Source organism: Megachile rotundata, chromosome 9, assembly GCF_050947335.1.
Source record: "Megachile rotundata isolate GNS110a chromosome 9, iyMegRotu1, whole genome shotgun sequence".
NCBI classification, from domain to species: domain Eukaryota; kingdom Metazoa; phylum Arthropoda; class Insecta; order Hymenoptera; family Megachilidae; genus Megachile; species Megachile rotundata.
In genome coordinates this window covers 18113724-18127201 of record NC_134991.1, presented here as the reverse complement: position 1 = coordinate 18127201, position 13478 = coordinate 18113724, and the positions used below count along the sequence as shown (strand labels likewise).

At 41.9% G+C, this 13478-nt stretch overlaps 1 protein-coding gene across 14 annotated transcripts; it reads right to left on the bottom strand.

Moving 5' to 3' along the window:
* Positions 1-3271: 3271 nt before the first annotated feature.
* dop (microtubule-associated serine/threonine (MAST) protein kinase dop) lies at positions 3272-13215 on the bottom strand. Of its 14 annotated transcripts, none has more exons than XM_012296401.2 (24): positions 12775-13215; positions 11851-12086; positions 11546-11764; positions 11379-11458; positions 11205-11307; positions 10755-10836; positions 10578-10649; positions 10368-10470; positions 10064-10287; positions 9910-9985; positions 9597-9827; positions 9280-9511; positions 8864-9198; positions 8623-8795; positions 8459-8529; positions 8137-8364; positions 7813-8058; positions 7178-7733; positions 6691-6875; positions 6392-6612; positions 5963-6295; positions 5614-5679; positions 4820-5309; positions 3272-4553 (listed from the first exon to the last, which is right to left on the bottom strand). In XM_012296401.2, the coding sequence occupies exons 3-24, from the start codon at positions 11721-11723 to the stop codon at positions 3409-3411; spliced, it is 5430 nt and encodes a 1809-aa protein (XP_012151791.1). In that variant the 5' UTR covers positions 11724-11764; positions 11851-12086; positions 12775-13215; the 3' UTR covers positions 3272-3408. The 14 variants fall into 14 exon arrangements, with proteins under 14 accessions (XP_012151791.1, XP_076391547.1, XP_076391544.1 ...); XM_076535432.1 differs by lacking the exon at positions 12775-13215 and adding an exon at positions 12569-12661; XM_076535429.1 differs by lacking the exon at positions 12775-13215 and adding an exon at positions 12213-12561 and having other exon boundaries at positions 11851-12089.
* Between the last annotated feature and the right edge of the window lie 263 nt (positions 13216-13478).

The following is a 13478-nucleotide window of genomic DNA, read 5'->3' as shown; positions in this document are numbered from 1 at the left end:
TAACAGAATCTCGAGCGTACAGCGCAAAGCGTACAGCAGAAAGCGTCCAGCGCAACAAGGGAAATCTTTCTCGAAGACGTTTGCTTCGGAATCGCTCGGAGAGAGCCGCGACAAAGGGTGTTGTTGCAACGTACCGGTCAGATGATTTTCCTTATAGGGTTTTGACGCTCTACACTCTACAATCTACGATCTAAGATCTACGATCGTTAGACACGACCAAGCTCCGTTTGCCCGAAGGAAACTTTTTATCCATTTACTCGCTTTCGATGTTTTTCTCTCCCGAAATCGAACCTCTCTCGCTTTCTCGCTCTTACGCTCTATGATTTCGATTGAACTTATTCGATTCGACCGCGATTATTACGGTAGCCTTCGAACTCGTATCTTGTTCGGACGAAAGACCGGAAGTTGCTCTGTCCGACGACGCGCCATTAATTGGTCACGCTTACTCGTCTACACGCGGAAAACGAAAGTAACAACGATCGTCTACTCCTTTAGCTACATGCTGCTTAGCTTCGTTATCATATTGTACGTCTACCCATTGATTAATATGCGACCGATCAAATTCGGTTTTCGTTTATCCCCTTCCCCTTTTACCGTTCTCGCGAACCTCCGCTTTTCGATTACATCGCAATTTTATTTTATAGCTTCTTCTCGCTCTTGCTCTCGTCTTCTTCTCGTCTTCTTCTCCTCTCGCTCGCTTCGCGACGAATACGCTCGTCTCTAAGAATGTTCAGGCTCCTTTTCTGGAACGCGATCACGCCCGAAATAAGCTTTCTTCGATACTTTAACAACGATACTTATTACCGTCGATGAGTTATCCGCGAACATAACGTTACCTTATCGTTCGCGAGTATTTTTATTTCCTTTCGAACAATTTCATCTTTGCCATCCGTTCATCGAGATACGTGTTCACGAACAGTAGTGTACTTCTTACGCTCCGCGCCGATTTAAACGAAAAACAAATTCAGTCGCATCGAAATACTTTTCCAAATATCTGACGATGTAAATCGCTTAACAAAGAACGTTTTTCACGAATGGCAAAACGTACTAACCCTTTCGTTGCTTTTACCGTCTATAAAGCGTTGTACGAACTTTTAAGAGTTCCGTAAGACCGATCCCTTTTTCTACGGATTAAATAGATGCCATAGGACTTGGCGAAATTTGTTTTTACTTTTAAGGTGAGTCCACGATAAATCTAACTTTCCGAAAGATATTTGAACCTCGGTCTTTTGGGAGAATCGATGAAAAACCTATGTAAAGCGTGCATAAATTTATTAACTAAAGAAAGCTTCTTTCTTGCATCGCGAGCGTGTATTAACCCATCGCGCGATAAAACTGAGCTTTTCCAAAATAGTAGGCAGATGTCGAAAGGCAGCGAAAGGGTTTGAAGTACCGTCGAACAAGAGGATCTAGAAAAAACGGTGACGATGGTGTTGCTGGCTCGTCGCGCAGCTTATGTCGTTAAAGTCAGATTCCTTTAAGTATTCTTACAGTCTATCCTTATCGACTAAAGCGTGCGTATGTACAATCGATGAGCTGCTTTAACGAGTAACGCCACGCGGATATAGCGTCAGTTTCATTCTCTCTCTCTCTCTCTCTCTCTCCCCCTCCTTCTCTTTCGTCTCTAGAACAATATAACATATTAAACGTTACATCCGAAAAACATGGGGGGAAAAAAGAAAAAAAGAATAAAAGAAAAAACAAGCAATAACGAGAATAAAATACCAGCGATTCGCTCGTTCGATCGCCAAGCTTATTATCGATGCGAGCGAAGCGTATACCTTTATGGCAGAGACACACATACGTACATACATATATCGTGTTGCTCTTTATGGCAATGTTCCTGTTTCTTGTAAGCGAACTTTTCGCGAAAACATTATTACCAGAAGTAATAGAACGCATTTGACTTCCTTCGTTTCCGTTTTCGTTCCGTTTCACGATCGAAGCATACACTTTGCCCTTAACTAATATACACTTTTATATACAGAATAAATTAACAAGTACCTAAACGCTAAAACGATTACAACGTGCCAAAAGAGCAGAGTATGATCCGCGACACGCTCGCGACTCTTTCTTACGATCGCTGAAAACTTTGAGATGCTTCCAATGCGATATGTTCTTCGTACACGTATGTTCCGCTACGTTGCTACACACTTAATACTTTACTTTCTCGTACTTTTTTTTTCGATTTTTCCATTTTTCCATTTTTCCATTTTTCCATTTTTCCATTTTTCTATATCGCACTCCTTTTCGTACGTTTTCTTTCTTCGGTTTTGCGCTCTCTTCGAGCCAAGAACGATTCGAGACGCTGAAACGTTAGTAGCAAGCACCAGTTCTCGGATGAACGTTTAGCACCGATTCGTACGATTAAATGCGATCACCGTGCGTGATCGAATACTTAAACGGAGAAAGGTAATAATATCGTTGTGCATGCACGGGAGCATCTTGTACGCTGATCATTGCGGGATGCCTATGATGATCCGCTTATCGTATATATTCGTGTGTAGGCCGATTCCGAAGCATTTTCACGAACGTTCGTGGTACGAGATACGCTTCCCTCGGTTAACAGGAATTTTCCATGGTATCGCCTCTTAACCGAACTAAGCCTAACGTGCACGGACGAACAGCGATGAAAATTTGTTATTTAACGCGTAGGTCCAGCCTTTACCTCGTTTCTTGTCGCGCTAAAACAAACGTGTACCGTTAAATATATTATCGTTTCACGACGGGTTAAAAAAGAAACGATTACGTTTAAATCTGAATCACGAGTATACATACGTGCTTTTCTCGCTTTCGTTCCACGAATAATATTACTCACATTGGAAACTTATCTGTACGCGATTCGCTGATCGTTATGCTGATTCATACATGATGTGCTAATAATAATAATAATTAGATGTAATTGTAAAATGAGATCGTGTAAATACTGTAGCCCGAAGTGGAAATTACTTCAATTTCTTCTTTTCTCTTCCTCGCTACCGGTTACCGAATAGCGATTTCAACGAATTAACAGCAAAATCGATCGAGCAGTAATCATCGATTCTACTTTCATCCTTTGCTTTCCTTACAATTCGATAATCGTATGACAAAGATCACGGTTACGGAACGCGACTCGAACGTGTCACGCGATTTCGGAGAAATACCATCTAAAGTTATATCCTCGGTTACTTTGATCGACGGAAGCCTATAAATACTTGATTCGAGCACGAACTGTTTCCTCGGTTTTTAAAGCTGCAAACTCGTTCTTTTCGATTACCATCCTTCCACAATCTTCTTTCTTTTTTTTTTTTCCTTTTTTCTTGTTTTTTAAGAAAAAGAAAAGATACAGACTATTCGTTTCATTGGCAGAAATCGCTTACGATTTAGGATTCGATAATAAACGATCGTCCAGAAAACAAATTTTCGGTTCTAATTATTTTTCTTATCCTTTCCAGATCCACCGGCCTCGAAGTTGCTCGAAGAAGCGTTACCGGGGCCGTCCGAACTATCGACTTTGTGTTTCTTCGATACCTTTCTACCTTCCGCGCTGATCTCCGTATTTTTACCAACCGCTTTCTGTTCGTTCGCTTTATGCGACACGACCGTTTTCTCGTTGCCTTGAAGCTGTTTCTGTTTGCCTGCCGTTTCACTCGCTAAACTTTTCTCGCCACCTTGAGGCTTTAACGAGCCAGTTTGCGCACCCTTCTCACCCATCTGCGTCGAAACTTTCATCGAACACTGCAAACTTTTCTCGCTGTTTTGCAACGTTTTCTGACACGAAGACTGCGAGTTCTTCTCGGTGCTTTGAAACGACGTTTTCTGAAACGGTATCTGCGGACCTTTCTCGTTGTTCTGAGACGATACCTTCTGAGAGGAGACTTGCGAGCTTTTCTCGTTGGAACCCTGAAGTTGCTTCGGAGCCGCGTTGTTCTGTAAACTACGCGCTTGTAGGAGAGAAAAGTTTTCGGTTCGAGCAGCGTTCTCCGATTTATAAATTGCCGCTTCCGTGTTCTTCGTACTCGACTTTTGTTCCTCCGCCATCGATTCGTATTCGCGGCGATCACTGCGTTCTACCACGGAGTTCTCCGGTTCCGTCGATTTACCGGCGAAAGGATTGCTTTTGTCCAAAGGCAGAACCTCCTTCGTCGAGTAATCGTCGGCCTTGGAACCAGTCGGCGAGTCTTTCTCCTCCGCTATTCTAGGCAGTTGCGTACTGCCGCACGAATTCGACATACCCACGTTACCCAAGTTGATCGATATCCCGTGAGATATTTTCGAGTAATCGCTTTTCTGATCCACTGCCACTTTCTTCTCCGTTTTCGCGTCGTTCATATCCTTGAAGTTCTCGTTGCTTTCCTCGGAAGTCTCCGCGTAGGAAGATTGCGCTATGGTTACCCGGGGAGTTACCTTCACTATCGTGTTGGCCAGTGGCGATATCGATGTCTTATTTTCGGCGGACCGAGGATGGAGTCTGTCTGGACTAAGAGCTCTTCGAAGTAACGGAGAACCTGGCTCCGCAGACTTTGGTCGTCCATAGCCTTTTTTCTGGTTGTTCGGCGTTGCCAAGCAGACACCTGTGCGCGATACCAGTCATATAAATATTCTTGTACTACGGTTAGACAGTTTTGTCGAACTACTTCGTAGATCCAGTAGGTAGGCATGGTCAAGCGATGGTTCGCAGTACTTCCGTACTTTGTACTAGAATACCTTACGTACGTGAGTAAGTACGATATTCGAAACGTCGAAATTCCTAGATCGTGCAACCTCCGAAAGCTCCGTAGCTTGGTCGTGCCTACCTTTCGGTTAAATAGACTTTTCAAACGCTCGAGCTAGGAAATACCTGGACTATAGGACTGCGTCGTATTGGAGCTACCAGGCTGATGTCCCGTAGGAAACGCTAATGGACTTGGACTCCTGGTAGGACTGGCAGGAAGCGGCGACGGACTCGGAGTCCTCGCCAACGGGGACAACGGAATGTGTCCCACGGATTTTCTACGATTCGGCGAATGAATATTTTTCGCTGCGGTATGTAACTTATGCTTCAAACCGTGTAGAGTACTTGGTCTCTGGTAATGAGATTGATTCGAAATGGTCGGTAAGTTGGCAGCGGACGTTGTAGAACCCGGTGACGAAGAGTTCGGGCTGGAGCAAGGACTCGAATTGCCTGTCGAATGATAAGAGTCCGAGCTGACGCGATTCGTTGGCGGCGACGGGCTGCAAACGGACTTTGTGCAGGCTGCAAAATACGGCGACGACTCCTGGGAACGTGTAAACGACTGGAACGATCGGCTAGGGGTAACCATCGACGGAGAACACATTCCAGCGGCCATCTGGAAAAAGTATCGATTACGTTTCTCCGCGATGCCTTTCCACCTACGAGATACAACGAATTCTCAAGTAACATTGTAATCTCTGTTTCTTCGAGTATTCGATGCGTTACCGAACTTATGTATGCCTTTCGTGATCGGTGTAGTGTAAGACCGACGTTGTCGCGATCAAATTGGAACATAACAGAAAAGAACATTCAAAAGCTGTCGCGTGACTGTATCGGGCAAACGAGTATCGAGACCAAACAAAGTAGCAACTGAAACGATGTTAGCGACAAGTTGACGAAAACGTTACAAAAAATCATACCATAAGTGGAGGTTTGCTGTCGCTGGATAGAATGGGTGCTGACAATGGACAACTGATAGTTAATGGCTGCAATAAAAAACAAAAGTAACACTTAACGTAATCGGTGTGTTGCTCAGACATTGCCGGTGCTTTAGTATCTTGCTGTGCGCAGTTTCGTGTTAAGAAAAGAGAGAGAGAGATTAAAGAAAAAAAAAAAATATGTACAAATATATATGTATAGATTCGTCGTTTGAAGCAAATGTTTTTTTAAACATCTTTTATGCACGACGTGAACAAGTATGCCGTGTATTTTTATATTAGCTTTCTACTACGGTTACAAAGCAAAGACAACGTGATTTTACTTCTATACCTGTTGCATCTCTACGCTAGCCCGTTTCGAACTAATTCGTTTAAAAAGGGACGTTTTTCGTTTCTTATCGGAATGATCACGCTTCTGTTTGCGTTGCTTGTGCAACGTTCTGCGTGCCATTTTACTCTGGGCCAAATCCCTTCTTCGTCCTCCCGTCTTTATGCTGGTATTCTCTAACGGTGTACTACGTAATGTCACGTGGTCCCCACCGCTCAGCATTAATTGAAGAACTTGTATATGATACAGTCCCTGTACTGGTTCGCCGTTTATATGAGTTATGAGATCTCCGGGTCTCAAGCCAGCTTCGAACGCAGGACTCGACTGATCGACCGCCTGTAAAGTACGCGAGTAAATTCCATCGGAAAAAATATATATAATATATTATATATATATATATTAATATATATTAATATATGTCTAACAACGCACCATAACCAAATGATGCATCGTATAAAAGTCACTGTCACCGTAGTACACTCTTATCGTGTGCACGGTAAAACCAAATCCGCACGGTCCTCTTCGAATGATTATAGGTGGTTTCAAACTAGTTACCAAAGGGCTCAATTCCCGACAAGGTGACGTGTCTCTCGAAGAAGCAGTGGACGATCCACCGGGAGATTCGATCGGTTGAGTATTCAACGACGCATCGTCTGAAAAGAGTAACTTATACCAACGAAATCGAATATAACGCTACAACGATCAACGAAATGACTCGTGGTAATACGAACAAGAAAAATCACTGGTAGGTATTACGAGCGACAATCCACTGGTAGACGCGGATTTAATAACGGACCGTGACTTATGCTTTGCAGACGGTACGATTGGCATTGCGCTAAACGACTCGAACGAATCGGTACTAGAATTATGTTTGCTCTCTTCGGTCGTATCTCGGTTCGCAGCGATCAGATCCAACCTAAAATTATATTTATTCGTTGTAGATACGAGCAGAGTCGCTCGGTAGAAGCATGCATTGCGCGTGAATGAGTAATGTGCATGTTCGCGGCAGAGATCCCGATCTCATTCCCAGAAGGTCCATCGGCAAAAATGAAACGCGAATCGCGAGAAAAATTCCGAGAAACAGAGTCGAAGAAGATTTGGAAATTTTCGAATTTTTCCTAACTCCGGAGTTATCGAAACTTGAAAAAGCTGTACACGCTAGTTGGGCTACCGAATCGATCGTTACGCGTTACGAAGATGTATGTCTGAATGACTCACATGTGTTCATCATCAACGCATATACTGAACCTGGGCAGCTTGTCCCGGGAGTGCACGTGTCGCTTTCTCTGAATCTGCGGACTAATATCCTCCGACTCGGTCTGCGACGAATCGGGTGTACTCAAGTTGATCGACGTTCCTTCGATTTGATTATTCTTGATAACCGTCAATTGTGACTCGCCGCTTGTTACCGTAGCAGGACTAGCGAACGACGTGTTCGATTTGTCTGGCTTGGGCGGTGTCTCGCTAGACGTACTACTTTTAATGGACGAAGAAAACCGGCTCTTATCCGACGGAGTCGACTCGATCAATTTGGATGGTGGCGTCGTCGAATTATTAGATCCAAGAGACAATTGCGCGACCGTACGCTCGAGCTCGGAACGGAATAATTGTTTCTTCGAAGAATCCGACTCTGATTCGGGATTCAGCTGCGGTGGACGGGTTTGAGATATCTTTCTTGACTGAGGAGAGTAGGAGGAGAACGATCCGAATAAAGGGGAATCGTCGGTGTCGTCGGTATCGTCGCCTATATCGTGATTATATCTATCCATACGAGCTGAAACAATTATCGGTGTATTATGCAACGACATCGGGCAGAATCACCGCGGAGGAACGTATGGACTCGTTACACGTACTATCGAAGTAACTTGTATCTTCGTCGTTGACTAATTGTGGCACGAATTCAGCCTTTTGTCTGAGCAAACTGTTCCAATTTACTCCGTAAAAATATAAGTGCTCTTTCACTTCGTGAGATCCACCGGTGCCTAGTCGATCTCTGGGACTTTGTTGCAGCAACGCTGTTATAATATCCTTAGCCTCCGGTTGAACAGGCCAGTCATCCTCGTCTGGCCACTCGATATCGTCTACGCGATCAACCGATTCTTAACTATATGTATATGTATATATATACACGCAGAATATATTTGCCGCTTATTACGCGGCGATGTCGTAATAATTACCATTGACCGTATGAGCGAACAATTCCTCCGGGGTATCGCCAAAAAATGGGACACAGCCAATCAGAAATTCGTATAGTATAATGCCCATGGACCACCAATCGACGGGTTTACCGTATCCTTGACGAAGTATAACTTCGGGGGCGATATATTCGGGTGTGCCGAATACCTGTTTATCCGAGAACTGTCTCGTGTCCCTGTCGATGTATCCCTCGTAAAGATTTGTCGCCACTGGAACCAACAAACACTTCTTTTTTTATCGTTCTTTCCTTCTGTAGACTCTACAGTAGCGTAGAGAGAATATGTCGCTCGTTACAACACTTACGGGACATGAGACCCATTTTACTCAGACCAAAGTCTGTAAGTTTAATGTGTCCAAGGGCAGTAATAAGTAAACTAGAAGAAAGGAAGAAAGGAAGAAAGTTTAAAACGCCCATGCTAGCAACGTGCATCGTAAACGTACGATAGAAGAGGCATAGATTTACGTACTTGTCGGGTTTCAAGTCGCGATGAACAATACCGTAGCTGTGCAGGTATTCGACGGCCAACACAGTTTCCGCGAAATAAAACCTTGCCATATCTGGTGGCAGTGGACCGATATTCTTTAAAAGATTCGCGCAATCTCCTCCCTCTACGTATTCCATTACTAGGCATAAGTGCTTCTGCAATTGAACGATCGTAAACGTTCGTAAGTTTAATTTTCATGTTGTAAGAGGTTATGTATACGTACTTTTGTTTCGAAGCTACAGTACATAGAAACTACAAACGGATTGTCCGTAAAGCTCATTATGTCTCTTTCAGCGAAAACTTGCTCTACTTGATTTCGCAACATTAAATTATTCTTATTTATCTTCTTCATGGCGAACCTTTGCCGCGTGGTTTTCTCCTTAACTAAATAGACAGCACCGTACGCGCCGTTGCTTATGAGCTTCAATACTTCGTAGTCGCTTTCGCATGGAATGCGTTGAGACTTTTCGTCCTCCTTATTCGGACTGGACGCAATTTGTAAATTACTATCGCTCGAACTTGCTGAATCTTCCAGTTTATTTAAATCTTCTTGCAGTTCTACGATATATAAATGTTACTTAGACGTTCTCGTTCGACAAGAATCGACAGAATTCGAAGAAAAGAAGAGGTAACCGTTACCCGATATTGGATCCCTGTTCAAAGATAATTTATTAATAATATACTGAGGTATATCCGTTTTTATTCCAGCGTTAATTTTTGCTTGTCCTTCGGCTTGTTCGAGCAAATGATAAAATTCTTCTGGATCGAATTCTAAACATTCCAAGAGACGAGCTGGCCGAGATATTACCAACAGTAATTTCTTAATTAGCCCCGTTAATCTCGTTGCCGCTTCGAGCGATTTATCTTTTGTCTGCGAATGAAAATGTTTCGTTTTTATTCAAATTTCCTTATCGCGATCGATACGTTACACGATTTTACTTAAAACGTAAAATTACCTCCATTAACAAATGTTCTAAATTCTCACTCATTTCATAAAAATACCTAGTTGTAATTAATTTCTCCTGAGATTTTTGTAAGCAATCTCTTGCCATTTCGATTACTTGATGATGCACGAATCGCAAAATCGGCAAAGAGTCTTGGGTCATATTTGCCATCACTTCGTACTCGTCCAATTCTTTGTTTTCGTTTATAAAATTAGTCAAACGTTCTTCCATCTGTTGCGTTGCCTAATAAAATCAATTTTTCATCAAATCGTGTCGTTTTAATCGCTTGTCGCTGCGATGCGACTTTCCTATTACAAACCTATACCTTTGGGAATCGTTCCTTGTAAAGAGTATTCATCATAACGATTTCGCTGTCCAACACGGGGGACCGACTTGGACTACTACAATGAAAAACACCAGTCGTTCTACTAATTGCTAAATCGACGTTTCGATGCAGTTCGGTTAATAGCTCGAGTTACCTCAAACTTCGCGAACGCGGTCTGTGTAACGGTGATCTGCGACCCTCCTCGTCGAGACTGAGGGACACGCTCCCAGGAATACTAGAGATACTAGAACCTGGGAATCCCGGATGCGAAGAACACGGTGTGCCAGGCTTAGAGAAATGACAAGAAAGCATACGCAATTCGTCCTTGGTTGGAACATTTGGAAGTTGATGCAAACGTTCTTGACTCGAGTACTGTGACTGATTAAGTAAGTTCATCAATAACTTTGTAAACAATCACGTTTATTCTTAACTAAATCATTTCTCGACAGGTAACTAACCGAAACGTTACTGGAACCTGGCGTCGTTCCGTATCCACTAGACGGCAAGCTAGTAACTGACCATCTTCTGCCATCCCCCGTTCCTGTCGCACCTCCACTGATTCTTAAATATTTACATTTAAACAATTTAAACTGTTATTTTACGAGCCTGAACATTTACTATTTAACAAAACCAATATACGATCACTGTAACGGAAAAAAAGATCTTACACCCATGTTCTTCCTTTTCTTTTCATCGTATCAGACTTTAATTTAGTTTGCATCGGCATTTTCTTTTCTTTGCTATTAATAATGTATTAAAAATATAATGCTCACAACGGCGACATCTACTTACATACACAATCATATCAAATTTAAATGTACTAAAAGTAGGTATGAAATAGATACCTTTTAATCGGAGCAAAAGCAAAATGTGGACTGGACGACATCCTAGGACTCTCTAGGGGACTGCCTACAATCGGGACGAACGCTATATTGGAAAACAAGCAACGAAAAAAATTAATCCTCTACGATAGTTGGATAATATAAAAGGCGTATTTCTAGCTAAATAAGAAATAACCCTTTAAGGACATTATTCAAATATTCTAGATCTATCGTAATTGAAATTAAAGTTATATTTTAATAGCTGATTTACTATCATTGCACGCACTTGCATCCGTGTACATACTAATAATAATAATGTTGCAGAACACTTGTATAATATTCTTAGAAAGTATAAATATAGTACTGAATCACTTGTAAACAGATATATATATATATATATACGCATTAGACGTATCGTTTTCGAACAAGACAATCGTATTGAAAGGTTGAGTATGAACATTAGTGACGACGCACCTGATAATGGTGAGTGACAGCGTGGTAAAGTCGGAGAGGTTGTTGCAATGAACGATTTACGATGCACTGCCTTGGCAGCGCGGCGAGAGATGTTAAAGTCACGCTACAAAAAAATAATATTAGTTACAAGTATTATGTATGCTGCTAATAAAAATGGTACACGATATTACTAACCACGTGAACAGATAAAGAAGGAGCAGACTTCCCGATCGCAGAGTTTCTCATTCTAACCAAATTCGACAGTTCTCCGCTAACTGTAAATAGAGAATGATCCAAGATTAATTCTGTAAAGAAAAAAAAACAAAGTATCGACGTATAGAATTATAGAATGATTTATTAACCAGGGCGAACTGGGGCTTCCTTGCTTTCTACTTTGGACGGTACTGGGTGTCTCTGAGTATCCGTTTCCGTGCTACAAGCAGATTCTTCGCTCTCTGCCTGATCGAATACCAGTACCCTGGCAGAATTCCCATGGGAACGAAGACGTGGTCTACTAGGTCTGTTTCTGTTTTGATCCATATTGGTACTATACTAGTTTCTTCTTCGATGATAGATATTACCTAAAATTGAACAGATCACTTATATATTCTTTGTTATTTTTAATATTTGAAAATAAGCGTATCGTGTAAGAAGTAAGCAAATGTACCTGTCTCGAGCCGTTTTATCAACGGAAAAGAAAACAAAAGGGAAGGTTAATCCGATCAATGAGACTGTCGAAAGATGCACAATCCATTCTTTCTTGCGAAAGTTCGATCGACGGAGAGACTGACGGAGGAAGATTGAAAGATTAGCCGGGAGTGCGAGTGACGAGTGAAGAGCATTCGTATTCGTATCCGTATTCCGATCAGTTAAAATGCCGTCTTGAACGATTCGTTGTTAACACTGCTGTACAAAAAATTATATGTATTTACATGTAAGGATATAGGAAATGAAACGTGTTGGTGGAAGAAAAATTGTAATAAGCGATTCCACACGATTCGTCGTGAGAATTCGATTTGTATAATATACCTGCTCAAAGGAGAAAAGCAAGAGTTTCACGAAAAAAGAAAACCGGGACAGAAAACGATTCGACGAGGGAAACGAGAGAAGAAAACACACAACACTAAACACGCATAATGGATACGAACAGAACGAAGGGAGGAAGATAAAAAGATGCACGATTTACCGGGCACAACGGGCATGTCCTTTCAGGACAAGCGGCCCGGGAGTGAGCAGGTGTCGTAGTCTCGAGCCTAGACTCGCATTTTTCTCGTTACCGCAGAAATTAATTACGAAACGCGGACCGACCATGGGTTCTGACTCATGATGGACATACACACACACATAACTACGGTCGTGTACGTATAATGTACACATCTACGTACACGAACGCACGCGCAAACGCTCGTGCATGAAAACGCGCACGAATACACGCATCCTTGGCCGCAAGCTGTGCCGAGAATCAACACCGAGCCACCGAGCCCTTTATAGCGGAGTACGAGAACGTACATATATGTATACATAGGCATGAAAATATATATATGTATCTATGTATGTATGTATATATGTATATATATTGGTACATACGTACTCTGTACTGTGTTGACCGTATCGGTATTGTTCCTAGAAACCTCTTCGCCATTGTTATATTCGATATTCAATATTCAGTTGAACCTTTCCAGTTTAAGCTTCGATGCATTTCCTCTTTAAACATTCATGTGCCAAGGGAGTAAAAATTCGTTTGTTGCGATCAATTTTATTTACGAATCCGAACCAAGACTTTTCTTCTCGTTCATATTCCATTATCGATACGCGTCCTAACTATAATCGAATGAATGCTCGTTCTTCCTCGCTGTAGCAAAATTCGAGTGTAAACGAATAACAGTAACGCCTGCACGTCGCGTCAAGTCAACATGATTAGATTTGATACAATTTAATTCCATTATTTAATTCCATTATGATATGATTCCATTCGTTGCGATTCATTACGGCGCGATAATTCGGACGTAATTCGATTTGAAGCGATTTAATTTGGCGCTAGTTGCCAACAATGTTACATACATAGTTTCAAAGTTTACATCGGCATCGATGTAGTATATTTCGATGAAATTATATTTTAAAATATTATTTTAGTCATTTTAATCATAATGCGGTGAATTCTTTTCTATGAATACCTGTAAAATATGTACGTCGATATTCTGAAAAGAGTATCTAAAAATATCGACTGTCCATAACTACGCGACAAAAGCAAGGCGGTCTTTTTTGACACATATCAGCTGATGCATCACATACATA